This window comes from Spathaspora passalidarum (assembly GCF_000223485.1).
Source record: "Spathaspora passalidarum NRRL Y-27907 unplaced genomic scaffold SPAPAscaffold_8, whole genome shotgun sequence".
In the NCBI taxonomy this organism is placed as follows: Eukaryota; Fungi; Ascomycota; class Pichiomycetes; order Serinales; family Debaryomycetaceae; genus Spathaspora; species Spathaspora passalidarum.
Genome location: NW_006767432.1, coordinates 181,403 through 204,694, shown reverse-complemented (window position 1 = coordinate 204,694; position 23,292 = coordinate 181,403). Strand labels below are relative to the sequence as shown.

Below are 23,292 nucleotides of genomic sequence, written 5' to 3'. Positions count from 1 at the left end.
TCTGACAAAAAAAAAAAACAACAAAAATGTCGTGGCAAAAAGGATTTGACAGATCGGTTGGTAGCACCTATGCACATGGATATAACTGTTAGCTTTTACTTTATTCCTATAAACTAGTCAAATATAAACATCTACAATCTTGGTTTCTTGACAATTGACCCTTCATCATACATATCATCAATTTGCTTCTTGAAGAATTTAGCAGCAATAGGTCTTCGCAACTTTTGGGTCGGAGTAACCACTTGTCTATCCAATCTCAATGGTTCAAACTCAATATAAATATTGTGCAATCTTTCATATCCGTTCAATTTACCATTCAAATTTTGGTTCAAATTCAACAAGATTCTCGTTTTGATTTCCGGCTTGTTGCATACAGCAAGAATCTTTGATTCAGTGGACAAATCGTCTAATTGAACATTACACTGGTTTCTCAAGTAATCCACAATGTTAGTTGGGTCAACACCGACAATACCCACCAAGAACGATTGCAATGGATCACCATGGGCATAACATTGGGTCAAGATAGAGTTACCGGACAAGTAAACATTTTCCACTTTTTCAGGAGTGACATATTCACCTTGAGATAACTTAAAGAAGTTCTTGACACGATCAATAATCTTCAACTTACCTTCTTCTGTGATTTGAGCAACATCACCGGTACTAAACCACCCATCCTCGCTCAAAGCCTTGGCGGTTTCATCTGGATTCTTGTAATACTTGGTAAAGATTTGAGGACCACGCAACTGTAATTCCCCTCTTGGTCCACCCTTGTCATTCTTCAGGTATCCCATTTCCGGAATCTCTCTTAATCTACATTCAGCACTAGGAGAAATAGCACCACAGGTACCAACTTTAGCTTCATAGGGCTGGGACATGGAAATACCACCAAAGCTTTCAGTCAACCCATATCCTTGAATCATACCCATACCCAAACTGGCTTTGAGGAACTCAATGGAGTCTGGGGAGATTGGTGCCGAACCAGTGAATACAAATTCAATATCGTCAAACCCAATCAAGGTTCTCAACTTCTTGATGAACAACTTGTCATAGATGTAGTGGTTACCTTTGTGACCGTCTTTGGATTGCATTCTGTTAATTTTAGCTTCAATAACAGAATTATACAAAGAACGGGTCAATGGAGACGAAGAGTCGACGGTGGTTGCTTTAATACCTGCCTCCAACTTGGTAAAGATTCTAGGAACATTGGCCATGAAAGTAGGTCTCCATAATTTCAAATCTTCAAATAATGTCAATGGAGTACCTCCTAATCTGGGGAACCCCGTGGATCCACCAAAGAAAAAGACACTGGACAACATACATCTTTCAAAAATATGGGCCAATGGTAGGAAACAGAATTCCTTGGTGTTTTGATGATGGGGAACTTGCAACGAGTAGGCCAAAATAGCACACAAAGCCGACTTTTGTGGCAAGAGAACCCCCTTAGGGTTTGATCCAGTAGTACCGGAAGTGAAACTGATGGTAAACACAGTGTCTGGGTTTGGTTCGCATTCAGCACGAGGGAAAATGGCACCGGTCCTTTCCACCTGACTGAATTCAAACAATTTGATCTTGTTATTTTCGGCGTATCTAATCAATTCAGCGTCTTTCTTGGTCAATGGATCCATGGAGATAAGCAAGATAAGCGAAGACAAACTGGTTGGGTTTTGTTCCTTAAGTTCAATTAAATGCTTAATGTGTTCCTTAGCAGAGACAATCACGGGACACTCAGTAGTTTCCAAAATGTATTGCGATGCCTTGGGACCTAAGGTGTCGTATAATGCAGTACTAGTGACGGAGTTGGAAGAACATGCTAAATCAGTCAATACCCACTCAACACGATTACCAGAATACATGGCAACCACAAATGAAAGATCATCACTGTTGTAACTTTTGTAATCCTTCTTGTGATTATCAATCTTTCTATGTGATTCTAAATTGAGGTCTTTGTATGGATTAGATTCAAGCAAAAAGAACAACCCACTGGCAAAATTTCTCTTTCTTTCTTGAGCTTCACTGTAACTGATAATCTTGTAACGTTCAAGATGTTGTTCATTTTCGTAATCATATTCATGGACCCCAAAAACAGGACGGTCTGGATGTCTTTCAGCGGTAGAATTAAACACCTTAGCATATGTGTCCATTCCCGGAACCAACATGGACTTGATCCCTCCAGGACAAGCCAGATTACGGTAGATTTCAGTATGGCCAGGTTCAGCAGTGCCGGGGATCTTGACTGATCTATTGGCGTACTCTTGCGGGTAAGGTAAAATGTGGTTGATTAAAGTTTCAATGGGGAGATCATTGGGATTTTCAAAAACATAAGGTTTATCGTCGGATGCAAATACCGAATCGGTATCAGCAATAGATGGTAATGACATGGTTAGCAACTAAGTTATTAGACAAAGAAAGATACGTTCTTCTTCCTTTCAGACTAAATTAGACTAGCTCATCTGTAAAACAAGGAATCCGCCAGACTATTTATAAAAGCTAGATGTGGAGCAGCTAGAATCTTTTTCAAGAGGGGAGACTCATTGTTTCGGAGTATTGGTGGGGGTGTCTTAATTGTATTGTTGGAATTTGTATTGATGTGTGGATGTTTGTTCGCATTTCGGGATAATCTTTGGCTGCTAACATTTGGTGTGGGGTAGCCCAAACTGAAATTTAACAAAGGTGAATAAACCGAAACTCCTAAAAAGCCAACCAAGATAATAAAGGCGTTTGTGGAAAGCGGAAATGCCGAGAAGAGGAGTCGATCATACATCTCTTTGTAGTTTGACAATAAATAGGAGGTACCAGTACGTACTAGTCCACATTTAGAACCAGTTGCAAAAGGGGTTTCCCCGTTTTATACTGGAATGTTTTTCTTATCCATAGTGTATCATCACGAAAGTTTATGACTGCTAAACAATTCATGTAAATGAACATAGTGGTTGCTAGTATAGTGGGGTTTGTGTTATTTGGTCGGCACTTCACTCCGATTGTGGGGGTAGAATTGAAAAAAAAAACTACCGAGAGCAAAAAAAAAAAATAAATAAAAAGAATTCCCGAGGAGCTTGAGCGAAATCCCACGTCAAAAATTTACCGAGCTAAGCTTTACACATATTTGCCCCCGACCACAATTTGCAGCCCCACACTAACCATTGTAAACTTAAACCAGCTCCAATTTTTCAATTTGTTGCAACCAGTGGATTATAAGCATGAATATACCTTCCTGGATATGCGCATGGTTGATCAGTTTCTCTGTATTACCCTGGGTATAATGTGGCGGGATCAACCCAAATAGGAAATAGACGCGACAAGCACAATCCGTCTATGGAAACCCCAAGCGTATTGACATACCAAAATTCACTCGAACTTCGCAAGACATTCACGGATTACAACGGGTAATTGATCAACAGAACAATCGCCAATTGTTTTCAAAATATTTTCTTGTTTGTCTCGACTCATTATCTTGTAATGAGGATTGGCAGTTTCCTTTGTAGGATGATTGAAGTCATCAACTTCAATGTCGTTAACTACCAATCCATCACAATCTTCAATTATAATTCGATTGTTCTGGACATTCACTATGATTATAGAATTGTGAATGTTGTGTAGTCTAGCTTGATGACATGATAGTACAAGTATACTGTTGTTTACGTTGTGTATAAAAATAGGCCCTTTACTGGCAAGACTGCAAATGGAACCTTGCGCATTTTTCATATGGATTGATGGTGGAGGGGACGCACTCGCTGTGGATATTATAGACCGTACCAGCGACGCGATTAGAACATATCGATCATCAGAAATCTCATACTTGTCACTATTTAACTTGACTATAGCCGAACCTGAACTTTTTTGCTCGTCATTGCTCTCTACTAATGTAACAGCAGTTCTTCTAGGATTTGCGGGAGGTATAGGCTCACCAACAAATTCAAATCTGGTCATTGAAAGCTGCACCTGTTTGTTGTCAATTATTCTATACAAACCTTCAATCAATTCTTTGATTCGCTTCTGTTCGAATGTAGTAGATGCAGTTAGATCGATTGATAGTTGCACACTATCAAGTTGTTGTCGTAACTGAACAAGTTGCTGTTTGTCTTTACAACCAATGATTTCATTTCGGAGATCGCTGGTTACGCCGGTGTCCACACTCATTTTTTCTTGAATTGATTAAATAAACTGCTGTGATAATATAGATTGGTGATTTGATTATGGCGAGTCGTGCACTAGAAGGCATTAACTTGGTTGTAACTAGACGATGTCAACTTGTGTATACATTTTCTTTTTTTTTATTCGTGTGGCTGAGAATGACATCCTCTTCAATATAAGTTTACTCAATTTATACATCTATTATATTCAAACAAAAGCGTTAAACTATATATATAAAAAATAAAACCTCCCTCAAGCTCTAACAATTTTAGTTCTACCAACCAATTGATCAGCAATCTCTCTAGTCAGCGACCAGAAAATCTTCTTGGGCATTCTCTTGTTCAATTCAGTTTCATAATCGTACAATTGTCGAATGGAAGTGAATCGTAAATGTGAACTTTTGATCCCCAATACTGCTGCGGTGCGAGTGATTGTCTTATCTTCCCGTGGGAACTCCAAACTGTATCTCAATCCACACATTTTATCGCAATTTTCTTCAATGAATTGCACTGCCTTGATGGCAAATCTATCGGCCCTGGTTCTGTCAATTGGCGAAGGCAACCCACCTTGTTGGACATGTCCCGGAATAGCAGTTCGGGTATCAAACTCACCTCCGGATTCAGAATTGATAATGTCAGCAAGAACACCGGGAGTTAAAACCTTGGATGCATTAGTGGATTTAAGTAAAAGCTTACCGGCTTTGGTCATGCCCTTTTCCACAGCAAATGATTCCTTAAGTGAATGTATATCCATTTCAAGTTGATCCAATTGGATTCCTTCTTCAGGAACATAACTTACTTGAGCACCACTAATCAATTGGGCATAAGTAGCAATATACCCCGAGTTACCACCTTGAACTTCAATAATGAATGCTCGTCCTCTGGTGGCACTAGCAGATTGCTTGACAACATCACAGTAATCCATAAGAGAATTCAAACAAGTGTCGGCACCTAAAGAATATTCAGTACCGGGAACATTGTTGGAAATAGTGGCAGGAATCAACACCATAGGAATTCTGAATGCCGGATACATAGATCTAGCTCTTTCCAATTGTTCTAAACTAACAAATGCCTCGAACCCACCAACAAGAATCAACCCATCAAACTGATACTTTTCAAAATAGTTAGCAATCATCCCAACATCGGTTTCTTCAGGGGTAAATCTATTAGTACCAATCTCGGAACCCCCGATTAAGTTCCACCCTTCAATATCAATCCAATCAATCAGCTTAACACTTTCGTGACGAGAAAGACCCGAGAATCCGTTATGGATAGCATAAGGGGTGTGACCTCTAGACATACAATAAGTGGCCATGGCATATACGGCAGAATTCATACCACCGGCAGGTGCACCAATGTTAATAATGGCAATTCGTTTTCTTTGTTCTGGTGGTAAAGTAGGTTCATTATGACAAGCAGAGTTCATAGACATGAAATTAGCCAAATGTTCTTTAAATTCGGAATCACGCAACGACATGGCTTTTTCAAAGTCACGTTCACTAATGGCAGCCGCGACATTCTTGGTCTTTTCCACGGCTTCAACTAATGGTTTACGACAAATCTTGTTCTCATCAATGGCAATCAAGGGCGATGGAGTATCTGGAGTCAATTCCAACACAGCTTTAACTGCTTCTACCCCTTGCAAAGTAGCCAATATTCTATCAAACGCAACAGCAGTACCACCACGTTGGACATGCCCCAAAGTAGTGATTCTGGTATCTAATCCCAATCTGTTCACAAGGACATCCTTAACATCTTTACAAGAAATTGGTTGTAAATCAGACGTGATGGCACCTTCAGCCACAATAACAATGGTCTTTCTCTTACCCTTGGCTCTATGTTGACCAACAATGTTACACATTTGGTCTTGCCAAACTTTACTGCTGGATGGCTTTTCAGGAATGAAGATATAATCGGCCGAAGTAGCAATACCAGCCATAAGTGCCAACCAACCACAATGTCTACCCATGACTTCAACAACGAAGGCACGCGAATGTGACGAGGCAGTAGCATCAATGTAATCGATCGCCTTACAAATTCTTTCCAAAGAACTGTATCCACCAATGGTAGAGTCAGTAGTGGCCATATCATTATCAATTGATCCAACCATACCACAAATGTACAAATGCTTGTGGCGATCATATTGTTCTTGCGTGATTTGGTTGGTTTCCAACAATTCTTGAATTAAACTTGGCCATTCGGCACGGAACAAATCGGCCCCGGTTAAAGAACCATCACCACCACATACAATCAATGCATCAATTCCGGCTTCAATCAAATGCTTACATCCAAGTAATCTACCCCAACGTTCTTTAAATTCCATACATCTGGCAGTACCAATGTTGGTACCACCTTCCGAAAGCAACCCTCTAACATCTTGCCACTTCATTTCCTTGATGTAATCTTCGCCACCTTCGACTAAACCAGTGTAGCCTTCCTTGATTGCAAATGCTTTACAGCCTCTGAAGATAGCGGCTCTGACCACTGCTCGAACAGCAGCATTCATACCTGGGGCATCACCACCCGAAGTCATAATCCCAACGTTACGCTTAGGAAGATCATCCGTTATGATGCCCGATTGGGAGCCTGCTTGCGACATCATAAAACTGGAAGGAGTACCGGCACCCATGTTAGGTTTTAATTTCTGTAAGGGAGGTTGCAAAGTTAAGGGGTTAGACACGGCGGTGAACCCAATGACGTAGCCTAATGGATCAACGCAATATACTTCATTAGGAAACAATTCATTGGGGGTAATTTGAACCACATGTTTAAAAGTTTGTAATGTTTCGATCAAACTAACAATATTGTTGACTTTAACCACAATAGTTTCATCAAGACTTCTCCAATCGGTTTGGTTTAACTTGTCGTGGATTTCTTGAGTACGTGTTTGGATTTGCTCCTCGGTGAGCCCCTTGGCCGGATCAAAGATCAATTCGACGATTAATTTGTCATAGTTGTTAGCCAAGTATGTGATATTGTCGGTTTCAGAATGTAAATTAAGTCCAAGGATATTAGTGTAAAAGTTAATGGCATGACTTAAGGAAGTTGAGCTTCCTGCAGTCAACGAAATGGTTGATGTTCCATTAACAATTGACAACATTGTGACTGAGAAAACACTTGACGTTTGATTGTTTCTTTAGCCAATTGTCTGGGAAACTCAATTGTTTAAATAAAAGAAAAAAATGAAACATATAACATCAACTGATGAGGAGTTTCATTTTCAATGGGAGCAGATTAGGACAACACTGGTCGTGCACTGGTGCACAATTACCAAGCAACTCCGGAAGTTTGTTGTGCGGATTAATTATTACCATTGTGATGCAAAAGAATCATGTGGTGAGCACAATCACGTGTGGGCATTTGCAACCTGTATGTTGCAACGGTCGAGAGATTTACCCTTTTCTTGGAGACGGGGGGTTTGTTTGTCGTCAACATTGGTTATGAATCTTCCTGTAGTGCTCTAGATCTGGGAGATAGCATCTAGAAGCTAGTTCAATGAGATATCTCGGTAAGCAGACGACATACGCTAACGCCTACAGGTTCTTTATATAGTGCACATATATTAATTGCGTTATTAATTGATTGATTGATTGATTGAGTCATTGATTGATCCACAAGATAACCTAAACTATGGTAAACTATACCATAAACATTAAATAACTTCTAATCTATCTAAATGTCTTTATATAATCAATACCACCCACACATTGAGGCACAGTAAGCTGCTCCTTCATCACATTATTATGCAACTTAATCCCTAAATCCACAGTACGTTCAATAGCATCATGCTCCAACATAAGCCCCTTTCCCTTATTCCGTGCATGAAATCTAGTTACATCGCTAAACACATCAGCTTCATTTCGATTATTGGCTAAATCCAACATTTTCCAATCAAAAGTGTCAAAGTCCCACAACACAGCCTGCATACCAAATTGCCGCAAAATAGATCTGATACGATTATCAATCCCACCAAATGGTGGACGGAACCATTTAGGCAAGTGACCGGCTGTGGCATTCATGGCCCAGATCGACCATTCAATCTGGGCAACAACCTGTTCATTGGTCAAGCTCGGAAGGAATTTATGCGACCAAGTATGCGAACCCATAATGTGACCGCGTGCATGACTTTCTTGATAAATTTCCGGATATCTGATAATATTAACACCAAGGGTAAATAACGTAGTCCTTGTTTTCTTAACTTGCAAATTTTTCAACAATTTAATCGTCCACGGACTGGGTCCATCATCAAAAGTCTGCGAAAGTTGAGGACAGGTGTACACATCATCAAACTCCACACAATTAAAACAATCAAACGAGCAAGATTTAGAACTTCTAAGAATAGGGTCGGTACATTGAGCTTGTTGATGCAAGGGAATGTCAACAACCTTGCTGAAATCAATAAAGTCCAACGGAATATAAGGCGGGTCCAACCCTGGCCATTCCTTTAACCCCGTGAAATCGGTCAACCATTGGGGAAAGGGCAACTTTGGCTGCCAGTTGATTGGTGGGAGATTATCAACTGGTTGTGGTGTTATGGCAATAGACGCATCTGGTTCACCGAGTATATCATGAGGTACTTTTGAAGTTTCAGCCTGTTGCAACGGTGTGGCACATACGAGACAGGCGAATATTAGTATGAATGGAATTATTCTATTCATTGGTAGTAATGGTAGTGGTGGTGGTGGTGGTGGTGGTGGTGGTGGCTATACTACTGTTTTGAGGGTGGTAGAGGGAACAATCCTGTTAGTGCCTAGTCATTGACCTTATATTAAATGACATTTCTTTGGTATGCTAGAAGTAGGAAACTTATAATGCAAATTATGGTAAGTGCTGCATCATTTGAGAACCGCACAGTTTCTGTAACAGAAAGTTTTCATTCGGTTTAGTTACCATAAAGTAACCTAACAATAGAATGATATTGTTCTTGCTTTTTGCACTGACTATTTTCATCGTGCATTCTTGGGGGGTATGCCAAGAAATATCTAATGTTCCTTTTTAGTTAGGGAAGCACTGCTAACATGATCGAAAGATCTAAGGCATAGTTACCTAACTAGCTACTGTCAAGATGCACTAATTAGGAAGCACTAGCTTATGAAATCTACAGTTGGGCGAAAATTCTTAGTAAATGCAAAGAGCTTGAAAAAGGAGGGGGAGGGAATATTACACTTTAAAGTTTCCACACTCCCAAAAATGATGTTTCCATGTTGTGACGCTCTAGAACCACAGCGGTTCCAATTCTAGAAACATAACATGGAAGCAATGTATATCAAGAAAACCCCTTTGTTTAGGTGGGATACACAAACTATATCTTTATTCCCCGCCTTTATCTAATCAATCCAGATAACTGAGTGAACAGAAAGTTTGATTAGATATTATTGACATTCAGTACTTACATAATCTAGAATTCTCCTCTTTAGATAACATATTTGTAATTATCACCATTTCCGAAATCGGAAATACTTGACTAGTATGAATAGAAGCCTCAATATTTAGTAATATCGTAATTGGCCACTTCTTGGTATGAAATCATGAAATCAAACAAACTAAAAAAATATAAAAGCAATGCATTAATTAAAAAAACGTTTTTGCGATTATGTAATCACAACTAGAAAATATTGTGCGATAGGGCTGTGCTCAAATTTGATCTGCTAAAACCGAATTTACTGTGGCTTTTATAATAATAATAATAATAATCATGAATGATTACTGGAAGGATAACGAGGGGAGTAACTAAGGTGTTATAAGTTGTTATATAAGCAGCAATGCGATGATCCGTAATTTAATCCAATTGCTATCGCTGGATGGCTTAGAAAAATGTGCCTATAGCAGTCATATTCTTATCGGTTTATCTTATCGTACAGAATTGATACGATATTAGTAATGTTACTAATATTAACTAGTAATCACATGTAACTTTACCAAAGATAATGCGATTACATGAATTTGCAGCCTTCCTCTAGTAAACACCAATTTATTTTTAGTATAATTGCTCCTAATGTATTTGATAATTAAATACTACGGTATGTTTACTTATTAAGTTGCCAATTACGTTCTGAATATATTGATCACGCTGTACCATAATATATTCCATTATGCTCAATAGTAATCACCGACATGGAGGATTCTCGGGATTTCCTAATTCGGAAATTGCCGAATTTTTTTTTCACGAGGAAAACAAGAAATTAATAGAAGCCGTCTAAATATAGACAGTATAAACAGAACGATTATATTGAAGTTGGGGAAAGTACGGTGAGTCATTTGATGTTTGTTTACGGAAAAGCATGCTGTTTTATCTCTCTATGCTCGTCTTGTCGGAATCGGCACAAAGGACTAATAAATGGGTCCGATATTTGCGAAGGAGGGGAGAGCCCTTAAAGCTGTAAAACCTTATTGCAGAATCAAGTAAATTCATTCAGGAGGTTTAGGTCAGGGGGAATAATGTTGGGTTGATACATGTGCGCAATGTAAATCATCGACTTAACCCGGGGAACTTTATAGTTTCATGTCTAATTATGTAATCTCCAAGCGTCATCATAATTGTAATTTTGATCATACATTGGTGACATACTAACAATGGAGGTTCCGGATAGTGTCGGAAATCGCAGGAACCAGATTTAATGACATTTGGTTCAGCCCTGAAGCAAAAAATATCTATTCCAAGTTAGATAAATGACAGCTTACATAGAAAAAGAAATGTATATGCGATTACATAAGCGGCTGCACATGATTATATAAGCGCAATTTTTCTGTTAGTAAGGCTGCCCAAACAGGCTATGTAACCAGAAGAACAATCTGGTAACTGGCACCTTGACGTAATGTAATTAGCAGAGTGTAATCGCGGTTCGGGTAGTTTCAGTTTCAGTTTCAGTTTCAGTTTCATATTGTTTCAGTTGGAATATGTTAACATGGATTATTGATACCAGGTGTTTGCCACCATCGGGATACTACTGCCCTTCGGTGATAGTCAATGTACGGAGATGTTTTAAAATCGAAAAAAACAAATTCGGGCGAAAAAAAAAAAAAAAAATAAAATAAAATTATGGAAATAACTTCGGAAATAACGTTATAACCATTAGATTACAAATTTTGTATTAGAAATCACAGTTTTTTTTGTTTTTTTTTTTTAATTCCATTATTTCCGTTTCGCGCGTGCTAATTACGGAGTTTGGGCTTACAAATTTTTTTCCCGATTATTTTTTCGCAAAGAAATTATTGATGACAAAGATTTAGAAGATGTACATTACAAACTTAATATAAATAGAAACAGAATTTCTGCAAACCTAAACAACATGGCTTTCACTTAACTAACCAGCCTTTTATTAATATAATGACTCCAACCACTGCTTCTAGTGCTACCGCCGTTCCATCGGGAGTTAATCCATGGAAATTGGTGTATGATGAAACTTTGCAACAATACTACTATTTAAACATATATGAAAACACGATATCGTTTGATACTCCCTGCGAAGTAAATTACAAACCTAAAAGACACTTTAGTTTACCAGGTTTAATCAAAAGAAAGTCGAGTTCTAGTCACTCATACTGCTACTCAAAACCTTCATTATTCCGCCGCATATCCAATACCTTGTCTATCAAGTCAAACAAGTCTAATGAGCAAGTATCTAACAAATCCAACGATCAAATAACGACAAGCACAAGTAACACATTAACTGATGGTATAACGGGCATAGATGAAGAATACTTCATCAGCAATGATGCTGCTAATTTCAAGAATTTCGCTGGTACTTCTTCTATAATGAGTGATTACTCTATAGATTCAGAATTGGAAGAGCCAATACTGGATGAAGAACTGAATGAGATTCATTCATACTACGCTGATATTTACCAAGAAGAAGAAACATTTGTTGATTCCATTGATAGAGAACGTGAGTTACGGGAATTAAGATTACAAATGTTGAAGGAGTTGTATTAATAGACTTTGCTTGTATATACATTTATTTAATATAAATTTGGGGTAATTTATAAAATTTAGCAATCTGTAGAAGTATGCAGGAATAGGGCCGAAGGTGCTAGACTAAAGTGTCTGACAAATTGTTTGTTTTAGTCTGACAAATTGTTTGAATTTTTCGGGTAGCGGATCGGAAATAGACAGACAGATTTGTGTACCGGAATATCGTGCAACTCACCAATAGCTTAAGATAGGCTGAGAGATACACTTTAGACTACTGACACCTGACTGCCATTGCAATGGCTTCGCAAACCTAAAACAGACAAGTTTATTAAAGGTTATTTATTGTTGCATGTGTTATTGGTGATTGCGTACTATGATTCGAAAAACGGTGAATTACTATTACGTGAAATGGGGTAAATCCAAGCCTGAACCACCAACTTGGCTTCAACGGGAGAAGTTTTGGTGGTGAAAGGTTGCTGTACATTCTTGTAATCGTTTGATTTGGAACAGATGGGCTCTAGCTGGTTAGCTAGCCTATATTTTAAACTTCGTGTACACTATCTGGAACTCTTTTGGAAGCATAGCATGTTTGAACGATCTGAGGGGCCGTTCGAGTCCATTTAGTCTAGCGAAATACGGCTTACTTCTGCAAGATATAAATAGAGGAAGCGAATGCTGATTACATCTTTCAACTATATGGAATTAGCTATTTATTTTTCTAGTCTTTTGGTGTATGGTCTTACAGTGTGTAGTCTTACAGTGTGTAGTCTTACAGCGTATAGTTTTATCGTGTACATCTTTAATTCTAAGCACAACAGGGGATTTGTAGCAGATTGCGTAAATAGATAAATTGCAATTGTCAGGGATTGCCCACAAAAACCACACTATGAATCGTTGTTTATTCAACTATATACAAGGTCTTTAATGTATTCGTTCTATGGTAAGTTAATGTCTCTTGATATACCCTTCCTTGGCCTTTTGCTTTCTCTTTTGAGTTATTTCCAATTGCTTATCAGTTTTTCTAGCCGTAGCAATGGCTTGTTCTTTATGTTTTTCCAAATAGTTACTGACAGAATCCATCAATCCAACTTCAGGATCTCCACCACTTGACTTTGTCAATTCTTGAGTGGATAATTTAGGTGGCACCCCCAACAACTTTCTAACGAATCCGGCTCTCAACATCATGGTTTGGATGAATGAAAGAATCGAATTGACTGCAAAGTAAACCAATACCCCAGCTGTGAAATCTTTAGTGACTAATATAGATAAAATTGGCACAAAAGTCATAATCTTTTTGATTTGCGGAGACATGGCCGATTGTCCAGTTTCACCACCTAATCTGATCAAAGCAATAATTGCACCGGTAGAAATTAATTGTAATCCTAAATAAGTATCGATTTCACACAAGTTTGGGAACCAAGCATAACCCTCGCTAGCAAATCCCTCAACTGGGGCAGCTGCGAAATTGTGCAAGGCACGGAAGAACCCATAGGCAATAGGGGCTTGAAGTATTGGAGCCATGGTGGCCAAAGTAGAAACATTGTTGTCTTTCATAAGCTTCTTTCTCTTGGCCATTGCCTTCATAGTTTCGGTATTGTCCTTGGATTGTTTCATAGTACTCATGATTTCTTCCAATTGGGGTTTAATCTTGGCCATACGGGTGGCATTGGTGGAGGCCCTCACGTACAAGGGTAACATAGCCACTCTGACGATAACAGTGGCGGCCACAATGGTAGCCCACCATGGTAATCCTGTATAGACGTATGTTGCTTCCAAGAGTCTAGTGACTAAGGCGGTTGGGCCCCAACCGTCTACTAATCCAATGGAATCCATGTATCCTATTTGATTGGCATGTAAAGATGTTGCTGCTACTTTATCGGCAATAGTATCACTGATTGGTACTAGTTTATTGGTGATTTCTTCCACTACATGGGTAGTAGAACTGTTGAATCTGATAGGTGACACTATGGGGGATGATGCACTGATAATTTTTGTTCCGAGTTGAAACTGATTAGCACGAACTGGTCTTAACAAGGAGCCAGTCTTTAACGACCTACTCAACCCAATCCTCAACATATTCTACTGATATACTGCTGAATCTGGTTGTAAGTTGTTGTGAATCTTGAAAAATTTTTAAAGAAAATTTGTTGGGGGTGGTGAGTTGCGATTCGGTCGTGCGTTTTCCAATATCAAAATTTTCAAGTCCATAGAAAACCATACGATATTGACGGTATCTGAATGCAACAGTGACCAATGTTGAGGGTTCTACGGGTAGCTCAGCGTCGTTGTCTAGCCAGATACTCATCTACAGCCATACTCGACTTTCTTCAGCATAATACTCTTAGTTATACGACAATCCCCGAATTGGAACCCCTACTATCACAATTATCAATCACCGACCAGACAGCACTTGTCCAGCAATACCCAAACTTAATTAACGTCCAGTTCCAAACCTTGCTCAAACAAGGAACATATCATGACAACTTTCAATTCATACTCGCACACCACGCCCAACTATATCCTGAACTAATCCAGGTGTACATCTATAATTTGCTCGCTAGCAACTATGTCATGCCCGCGGTCGCTCTACTACATAAGCTATCCGACAGCAGCACATTCCAACTTGCTAATGAAATATGGTCGATATTGGTGTCAAAGGTTTGCGAAAATCACTCCCATTTCGGAGCAATATTCATCTACCACAACCTCATAAACAACTACAAGTACTACACAGACGAACCAAGCACATATGTCCGCGAAAACAACCTTGTACCCTTTCTTGTAAATGTCGAAACTATTGAACAATTGGCCATGATATTCACCAATTACAAAGATGCAGCCCGTGTTGAGGGAATGTTTGACTACTTCACTCGATTCTACTCGTACGCGTATAACAAGAAAGTATATAAGCTGTTGCTAATACTATTGGTGGAATCCTACTCCGAAATCAACATGTCAGCAGCATTTACGCACTTTAATCAATTAATGCTGGCTCACGACGAGAAATCGCTGAAGAGGTTTACGGGGAAAGAAGCCTCAACCAAGGCAACTGCCATCCAGCGGAGAGTCGTTGATAATGCAAAGGTACGGTTGGACAATGTGATGTACAATAAGAACGTGTACACAACACTAACTGATGCTGACAAGACTGACGATTCGTTAAAGAAACCCTTGGACATTCATCAAGAACTCGTGGCGAAATTGAATGGTGTCGGATTGTATAATCCTATAATTCAACGAAACGTGTATAGTCGGGACTACCCCAAGAAAAAGCCCATAGCAATCTTGTCGGGAACAATTAGTCTACTCGACTTGCCGAAGTTTCACCATATGATTCACACCCATGTTGAACAGATATTGAGTTCAGGCGAAGCAACTCATAAATTAGTCAATATTTGTCTCAACAACCATGTTAACATTACCATGTTCGTTATGGCTTCATTGTGTGATTTAAACAAATTGGACTTGATACTTGAACTAGTGCCACAATTACACGCCCAGATTAAACGTCACGATACTCAAAAACCAATAATTAACAACGAAACTTTCTTGTACATACTCACTAAATATCCCCAGCATACTTTGCGTAGTCTAGAAGAACTATACAAGTGGCATGTTGAGATTAATAAGATACCAACTGTGACCTTCCTCCACCAGTTCATTACCAAACTTTTGCTGATTCCTACCATTTCAAAGTATGATATAGAACAATATATCAAGGCTTTTCTTAAACTTCAACCTCATTTACAGCTCGATCCAGTATCATTTGCAAATTACACTACAATCAAAGGCCTTGAACCATATAATAAGTTCATTTCTTGTAAATAGTTTATACATTATCCTATAATTTCCCTATATTGTATTGTAGCAGGCTGAGTGTGGAGAATTACAAAAAGTGTCCAAGTTATGGCCTTGGGTCGTCCATTTTATGGATTCTAACCATAGAATTGTTCAAGTCAGCAATATTGGTAATATCCTGGGGCGTTATAAAAATGGTTTGTGATTTAGTATAATTCTTCAACTCGTGCAACAATAATTTAATACTAATGGTACGATTAATTGAATCCATAAACACATCAAATTCATCCAACCCCTTGATTCTTGAATCCATAACTCTCCAGATGGAAAGCAATAACGAGATTTGACTGAATGATTTCTCTCCCCCACTTAATGATTCGACATTACGTTTCAAATCTTCTTTGTTGTTGGTCTTGATCAACATACTTAATGTCTTGGTGTCAAAATCAATATTTAAAGAACCTTGGAAACCACGTAATGATAAAGAGTTTTCAAAACTTTCATTGGCTTGACTAATAGCGGAATTGGTAGCAATGGTGAAACATTTAATACGAATATTCATTTCATCACGTAATCTCTTGGCCGTATTGGTCAAGTCAGATAATTCTTGTTCTGCTTTTTGTTTAGCACTCAATGCTTCTTCCAACTCTTGTTGTACCTGATCAAACGTCTTACCCATTGCCTTTTCAACTTGTTTGATTTGATCATTTATACTTTTGTATTCATTAGCAATGGAATCATGAGTATCGTCAGGCGAGAAAACAACTTCTTCTCGAGCACATTTCTCTTCAGCTTGTTTGATCAATTCTTCGAGTTTTTGTTTCCCTTGGGAAATCTTTTCCTCAGTAGCTTGGATCAATTGCTGACGTTTAGTTTTTTCGTATTCGTAATGCTTTTTAGAATCTAAATCACTAGTCAAGTCGGCTTCAAATGAAATCAATTCCTGTTGGATCTTTTCTTTATTGTCAACGGCAATTTCCACTTGTTTCTTGGCCTCGAGTAGTTGTTTCTTGATCTCAGTCATCTGGTTCCTCTTAGTATTGATTTCTTCACTCATTGATTCATTAATCCCCTCATACCTACTTATTTGGGCCTTGTCGTCTTCAATTTGTGCTTGCAATCTTTCAATCTTGGATAAATCCGTGTTTTCATTCAATTTAACTTCAATATCACCTTGTTTGTTCTTGAGTTTCTGTATTTCTTTATTCAACACTGTCAACTCATCTTCTAAAGTCTTGATTTTACGTTGGTGCGCTTGTCTAGCCTGTTGGACTTTCCGTTTGATTTGATTCAGATTCATTCGTTCTTCTTCAATCTCTTTAGTGATTTGATCTACTAAATCCAGAGAATTATCAACTCGGAATTTGGAAATATCATCACTGTAATAAATGGGATCTTGACGTTCGGTATTATTACTCATACTTAATCTTTGTCCCGAGTTTTTGCTGAATAACAATAAGACGCAAGCAACATCATCATTATGCAATAAATCTTTGGCGCCTCTTCGATCTTCTGACACAACCATCTTTTCAATATTGTTGACATCAACTAATGTATGCATCACATCTTGATTGCTAATATCGAGAATATCCAAAATAGTATCACAACCATGTGGTTTACCTTGCATAAAGTTAAATCGTTGAAACTTTCTCACAATAATGCTATTCCTAACCTGATACTTTTTAAGTATTGTATCAAGTTTGGCTCTATCCAGTTCATCAGAAACCAAGAACGAATCAAGCGTCTTGGAAAGCAAAGTATTAAGTAAGGGAGTCCATTTCTGGTGGTCTTTCTTGACCGAGATAAAGCTCCCAATTGGTCCAAGCGGTTTATTATGCCAGTTGTGTATTTGATTAATCTCCCTGATGATCTTTGCCATGTTGTTCCCCCAGGCGCTATATTGATCTGATGATGATTCCCTATATTTTCTTTGTCTCGTTATTAAATCCTTAATTCTTGATTCTGATTGCTGTTGCTGTTTAGTTAATTGTCCAAGCTCGTTACCGGGACTATCTTTTAATTCAGCAATGTTGTCTCTTAAATCACGGTGCTTGATATTATACTTTGTCAATTGCTGCTCAATATGATCCAATTGATTTCGCAACACATCCTTGGAACCTCCATTTATCGCATCAATCCGTTGATGTTCCTTGGTGATTAGTTCTTGGTTGGTTTTGATTTGAGCCTGATAGGTATCTATTTCCTTCAAATGATTTCTAATTTCATCAGAATCTCGTTTAATGTCTGCCTTTATAGAATCTCGTGATTGTCTAATCAGATTGACTTTGTCTATAGCTTGATTATATTCTGTTTCGGCCTGGGAGGTTTGCTGTTGAAACACTGCACGTTGAGGAGTTTTCTGTTCAATAGCTTGATCACATTTGGCTATTTCCTCTGTAATTTCACCAAGTTCCTGATTACAGTTATTCAATCTTGTATTATATGTTTCAATTTTTGATTCAATATGTTTAACATTAAACCAATAGATTTTCCCATGAAGCACTCGTAATTGTTTTCTTAACCAATCCGATTTCTTGTGTTGGTTATAAATCAAACTGGCTTTCTTATACGTCTTGTTACATTCTTGGAAGAATGCTTCTGCATGCTTGACCTTATTTTCAATTTCTTTGGTATTATCGTTGGTCTTGGTGTAATTATCAAGAATATCACCAATGTGAGCCCCCTTTATGAAAAAATCGTACTTTGCCGTATCAGTACTGGACGTCAAGAATTCCCTTGCTTTATCTTGAGACAAGAACGCCAATGGATTATCAATGGATATACTAAATTTGTACAAGATTTCGTCAATCATCAGTTTCTTGGTGCTTATAACGTTCCCATGCTCATTCTTAATCCGATATGTATTCACCCCACTACGGACCAATTTCCGTTCAATGACGATCTTCTTGCCAAACTCACTTGGTCGAAACGCTTCAGGACCTTCATTCTTAAGAACAATAGTGATTCTCGATGTTGACTTCCCATCCTTGATTAGTTCACGGATGGACTGACCACGGTTTGTGTCACTAGCTTTAGCTCCCAACCCCACAGAGATACCTGTGAGGATAGCAGACTTACCGGATCCGTTTCTACCAATAATGAAATTTATTTGTGGGCCCAATTTTAGCTCAAAGAAATCATGACACATGAAGTTTCGTAGAGTTAACTTCTCAATGATACCTGCCTGGGCAGGATTATTTCCGGTCTCTTCGTCTTCCGCCTCATCAGACGAGTAGGAAGACTCGCTTTCTGACTCGTTATCGTCGTCATCGTCATCCTCGTCGTCATAGTCAGCCTGCGTCATCATCTTACGCTTCTTGGTCAACTTATTCAAAACAAATTCGTTAATGCTGACATCACCCTAGAAAACAGCGTTAGTAAACGTGTTGTAAGTTACATCAAACGCGCATTTAGCACATACGGAAGGATCAAACTCTTCGGCACCTCGTTTAGGGGCACGAGTCGTCATTATGAAGGTTTGCTTTGATTAAGAAGGTTGGTTGTAAATAAAATCACTTGACTTAGTCTTAGACAAACGCGCATTTCTTTTTTTTTCCTTCCCGTTTGACGTGAGGAATGGTGCTACCAAATTGGACCAGTGCGGCTGAGACGAGAGCGCTACCAGATTCCTGTAACAAAAGTATGAGAACTTCACGGGACATATGGGGCTAGCCAGATCACAGCAAAGGTTCGAGCAACCATAGAATGGAGAATGCTATGGTTCCAGTAGGTGAGAAAAGAGCAATGCAGCTAACAGACAATGTATGTTGTCTAGGTACTTTTCCCGTAGTAAACGTGTATATCCAAGGTGGATGTCTAGTGGTGTTCAACAGACAACCAAAGAGAATGAGAAAAAAAGACAGCCACTTCAAAAAAAGCGAATCACTTAGTCAACACCCAGGTACAGTAAATATGACAGATCTCACGCCTCTCTTTCGACAATGTGTCAATATAGTTCAATCAGAACTAGGTGATTCAATACAACCACAACCACAACCAATCAAACACCAAGATGAGCAAAACTACTTTGTCAACGACACCTTCATAAAAGAATCGCAAGAATTCTACACCATGTTAATTCAGATGAACAAATACATCAGGGATATAAAAGCACCATACCTCGCCATCAGTGACGAATACGCCAACACTTCAACTCTATCAATCGACGATAAAAACGAAATAGACCAGGACTTTAACTTCAAGGTTCAACAGATGTACAAGAAACTCAACCATTTGGAAGTATACGAGAGCAAACGACAAAAACTCACTAATGACCAAGATAACACGCGTGGTGGTTGGTTCAATCGCGTGTTCACCGACGATGAAGCGTCGTTCTACCATGAAACAGTCGCAGCCCATAGAAAACAAGTATTGCTATTCCTCATGGAAACTTTAAATTACGTTAATAAAACCTTTGATTCCATTCAACAGAAGCGATTGTCCCGAGAACGACAATTGAACTTGTTGAACTTCCAAGATATTCAAGACGATCAAATGGATGTCGACCATATTGCCAACGATTTGGATATAATCGACACCAATGGCCAATTCGAAGATGAACAAGTACCATCAGACCAACTACAAGAATTGGAGTTTGAAAATAGAGAGTTTTTGAATCTCAAAACTACCCAATTGAAACAAGTTGAAAAAGTGCAACAGTCTATTCTTGATATCGTCAATATCCAAAACGAATTATCATTTAAACTTCAAGATCAAGGAAATCAAATTGGCAATCTTATGGATACCCATTCCGAAATAGAAATGGAAGTTACCTTGGGTAACAAAACCTTGAACAAGTCTAAAAAGAGCAACAAAAAAGCAGCCAATATGCTAGTCACCATGGCCGTAATATTCGGAGTTTTCATTTTGTTTGTAGATTACATTTCGTTTTAAAGTACATATACAAGCTTTTTCTTCTACAAATCAACAACTATACCTGCACCGATAGTCACACCTTCACGTCTAATCACAACTCTACCCAATACATTATTGTCACTATACTTGGTAAGGGCCAACGAAGTGCCATCATCCACTTGGATTTCAACAATAGCAGTTTGTTTACTTACAAGATGCAACATCTTCTTTTTCTTTTTCCCACTGGTGATTTCAACAATCTTGCTGATTCTGGCCGGTACGTGACAATTGTTTCTAAACAACACAAATGGCATTCCAACCAATAATGGTTTATCCATATTAAACAAATGAATAGACACGGTAAATTTCTTCACGGTATGAGCCGGCGATCCAATCTTAGTAATCAAATCTCCTATTCTGATTGGCTCTATTGCTTCATTTGACACTTCTCTTGCTTTGAACTTCATTTGCACTAATTCTCCACTAATGGCGAAATCCACAAGTTTACCACCGACTTTAATCCCATTGATTTGTAATGCTTCCTCACTAGGTAAGGCAACGATGGTTTCTCCATTTTGTATGTACCCACTACTGATCTTCCCGCTGACTTTAATTTCACCGGTATCTCTATATGCATCGTGCACGGAAAGAAAAAATGGTTCAGTCATCAATGTATCTTTCTTACTGGCCAATTTAATGTTGGTTAAATATTCTCCTAAAGTAGGACCATTATACCAGTCGGTCAAAGCAGTGATGGCTGGATCACGCTTGACAACGTTATTCCCACTCAAGGCTGAAATAGGAACGAAATCAATTTGATCGGGTTTAAATTCAACTTCAGGCCCAGTTAAAAACTCAATCAATTGTTCTTTAATAACTTCATATCTTTCTTGACTCCAATTCTCCTTATCTAACTTGTTAACAACACAACAAATCTTTTCAATTCCAAAGTTCTTGGCTAAAATAGTATGTTCCTTGGTTTGTCCATCCATAGCGAATCCGGATTCAAATTCGCCCGTAATTGAATCAACTACAAGTAAGGCGAAATCAGCCTGGGATACACCACCAATCATTTGTGGCACAAAATCTTTGTGTCCTGGGGCATCAATCGCTGTGAATTTAACCTCGGGTGTTTCGAAATCAGTAGCGCAGATATCAACAGTGACACCATGGGACCGTTCTTCTTCTGTTTGGTCCATAATCCACGCCAATGCAAACGATCCTTTACCGGCTCTTTCTGATTCTTTGATTAATTTATTTACGGTTTTTGCATCAACAATACCAAAATCGAACAAGAGTCTTCCCATAAGGGTTGATTTACCAGCATCCACATGTCCAATCACGACAAACGACTTATGCGGTTTTGTGTAGTTGGGATTACTAGCTAACTCCTTGGCTATATCGATTTTCTTGAATGGTTTGGTTTCCTTGATCTTCTTTTGAGTAGTAGCAGGTGTACTTTCAAGTTTAAGATTGGCCATGTCTTTGGCAAATGCGTTTTTCTGAGCATTGGTGATTTCGTCATCTGGCGATGGAGCAGAAAAGTTTTCTTTTGCTTTGACTACTTTTTCTACAGGGATGTTAGTAATTTGTTGGAAAATGCTATCTATTCGTCTTCGTTTATGGTCGGTATGTTGGTTTTGTTCACCTAACCAAAATAATGAGATCTCGTTTTGAGGTGGGGATAAAAGTGAGTCATCAACAGCAATTTCAAACAACACCTGCGGGAGTGAAGGCACATCATTAGCTTGTGGTTCAGGCAGGGGCGATACTGTTTTAGGCGCATTTTCGGTAGCTTCAAGCTTATGTTTCCTGCGTAGTATATTAGGTAAAGGCTTATGGCGATCTTGCAATGGAGCTGGTGATGGTGAGCCTGAAGTAGTTACAGGTGACGGGCTCTTTGTGAATCTGTCTAATATTGAAACTGACTTCGGTATGGATTCTTTTGATTCTGTTGTTGCAGATGCTCTTGCCTTTGCCCTTGCACTCGCCAATGCAGATAATTTGGATGTTGGTTTTGCTATGTCTCCTGAGTCATTAGAATCATTCGGTATCGGTGATGGTGATTCGGTTGGCTCCTGGATAGTCTGGGCCTGTCGTTGCTGTGATCGTAATTTGGCCAATTGTGCTAGTTTAGACATGATTAGTGTTGGAGTTGAACCGTAAGATGATGATGAAAAGTTGTCCAATCTGATGTTTTTTTTTTTTTGCTTGCCCGCAAAACATGCTGTCATACACACCAAATGGTAAAGACGAAATAGAGTAGAGCTTACTCTAAACGAGAAAGTAAAAACAAGTTATACATACTCTTTTTGAATTTAGACTTCAATTCTTGTACACTAGCAGATACATCGAAATAATTGAAATACAAACTCTCTTTCAAGTCGTATTCATCCGCGTCATATTCACTCATGATGTCCTTGAGCTGGGGAAGATACTTGTGCAACTTCTCATAGTCTTCATTCGACAAGTTGTCTTCGTGGAATTCGTAGTCTTCTTCTGATGGATAGTCTAAATCATCCTCATCGTAATCCATGGTGAATGTTCTGGTTGTCCAAGAGTATTTATTGTATCACTTTTTTTAATTTTTTTCAGAAC

The 23,292-nt window shown here is 38.6% G+C and overlaps 11 protein-coding genes across 11 annotated transcripts; 3 read left to right on the top strand and 8 right to left on the bottom strand. All coding sequences in view use genetic code 12, as the record gives it.

The window, feature by feature from the left end:
• Positions 1 to 131: 131 nt before the first annotated feature.
• On the bottom strand, positions 132 to 2,378 carry FAA2-3 (Faa2-3p; the record flags this gene model as incomplete). Its single annotated transcript, XM_007377635.1, has 1 exon — positions 132 to 2,378. The coding sequence occupies one exon, from the start codon at positions 2,376 to 2,378 to the stop codon at positions 132 to 134; it is 2,247 nt and encodes a 748-aa protein (XP_007377697.1).
• A 554-nt stretch (positions 2,379 to 2,932) lies between these two features.
• Positions 2,933 to 4,253, bottom strand: SPAPADRAFT_158132 (uncharacterized protein; the record flags this gene model as incomplete). Its single annotated transcript, XM_007377634.1, has 1 exon — positions 2,933 to 4,253. The coding sequence occupies one exon, from the start codon at positions 4,135 to 4,137 to the stop codon at positions 3,346 to 3,348; it is 792 nt and encodes a 263-aa protein (XP_007377696.1).
• Positions 4,254 to 4,383: 130 nt separating this feature from the next.
• PFK2 (6-phosphofructokinase subunit beta) lies at positions 4,384 to 7,230 on the bottom strand (the record flags this gene model as incomplete). Its single annotated transcript, XM_007377633.1, has 1 exon — positions 4,384 to 7,230. One exon carries the CDS (start codon positions 7,228 to 7,230, stop codon positions 4,384 to 4,386), a length of 2,847 nt encoding a protein of 948 aa, XP_007377695.1.
• A 220-nt stretch (positions 7,231 to 7,450) lies between these two features.
• On the bottom strand, positions 7,451 to 8,788 carry SPAPADRAFT_73373 (uncharacterized protein; the record flags this gene model as incomplete). The annotated part of the gene is made up of 2 exons (XM_007377632.1): positions 7,451 to 8,620; positions 8,747 to 8,788. The coding sequence occupies 2 exons, from the start codon at positions 8,786 to 8,788 to the stop codon at positions 7,799 to 7,801; spliced, it is 864 nt and encodes a 287-aa protein (XP_007377694.1).
• A 2,648-nt stretch (positions 8,789 to 11,436) lies between these two features.
• On the bottom strand, positions 11,437 to 14,143 carry SPAPADRAFT_63552 (membrane insertase; the record flags this gene model as incomplete). The annotated part of the gene is made up of 1 exon (XM_007377630.1): positions 11,437 to 14,143. The coding sequence occupies one exon, from the start codon at positions 14,116 to 14,118 to the stop codon at positions 12,988 to 12,990; it is 1,131 nt and encodes a 376-aa protein (XP_007377692.1).
• Positions 11,458 to 12,063, top strand: SPAPADRAFT_52778 (uncharacterized protein; the record flags this gene model as incomplete). The annotated part of the gene is made up of 1 exon (XM_007377631.1): positions 11,458 to 12,063. One exon carries the CDS (start codon positions 11,458 to 11,460, stop codon positions 12,061 to 12,063), a length of 606 nt encoding a protein of 201 aa, XP_007377693.1.
• Positions 14,144 to 14,265: 122 nt separating the features above from the next.
• SMC6 (DNA repair protein) lies at positions 14,266 to 19,338 on the bottom strand (the record flags this gene model as incomplete). The annotated part of the gene is made up of 3 exons (XM_007377628.1): positions 14,266 to 18,897; positions 18,919 to 19,201; positions 19,262 to 19,338. 3 exons carry the CDS (start codon positions 19,307 to 19,309, stop codon positions 15,947 to 15,949), a joined length of 3,282 nt encoding a protein of 1,093 aa, XP_007377690.1.
• On the top strand, positions 14,277 to 16,852 carry SPAPADRAFT_63551 (uncharacterized protein; the record flags this gene model as incomplete). The annotated part of the gene is made up of 1 exon (XM_007377629.1): positions 14,277 to 16,852. The coding sequence occupies one exon, from the start codon at positions 14,296 to 14,298 to the stop codon at positions 15,868 to 15,870; it is 1,575 nt and encodes a 524-aa protein (XP_007377691.1).
• A 401-nt stretch (positions 19,339 to 19,739) lies between the features above and the next one.
• Positions 19,740 to 23,256, bottom strand: SPAPADRAFT_63549 (uncharacterized protein; the record flags this gene model as incomplete). Its single annotated transcript, XM_007377625.1, has 2 exons — positions 19,740 to 22,264; positions 23,002 to 23,256. A coding segment is annotated over one exon (1,273 nt), but the record flags the coding sequence as incomplete, so codon positions are not given.
• Positions 19,753 to 20,733, top strand: UFE1 (Ufe1p; the record flags this gene model as incomplete). Its single annotated transcript, XM_007377627.1, has 1 exon — positions 19,753 to 20,733. The coding sequence occupies one exon, from the start codon at positions 19,753 to 19,755 to the stop codon at positions 20,731 to 20,733; it is 981 nt and encodes a 326-aa protein (XP_007377689.1).
• Positions 22,964 to 23,233, bottom strand: SPAPADRAFT_144545 (uncharacterized protein; the record flags this gene model as incomplete). Its single annotated transcript, XM_007377626.1, has 1 exon — positions 22,964 to 23,233. A coding segment is annotated over one exon (270 nt), but the record flags the coding sequence as incomplete, so codon positions are not given.
• Positions 23,257 to 23,292: the final 36 nt, after the last annotated feature.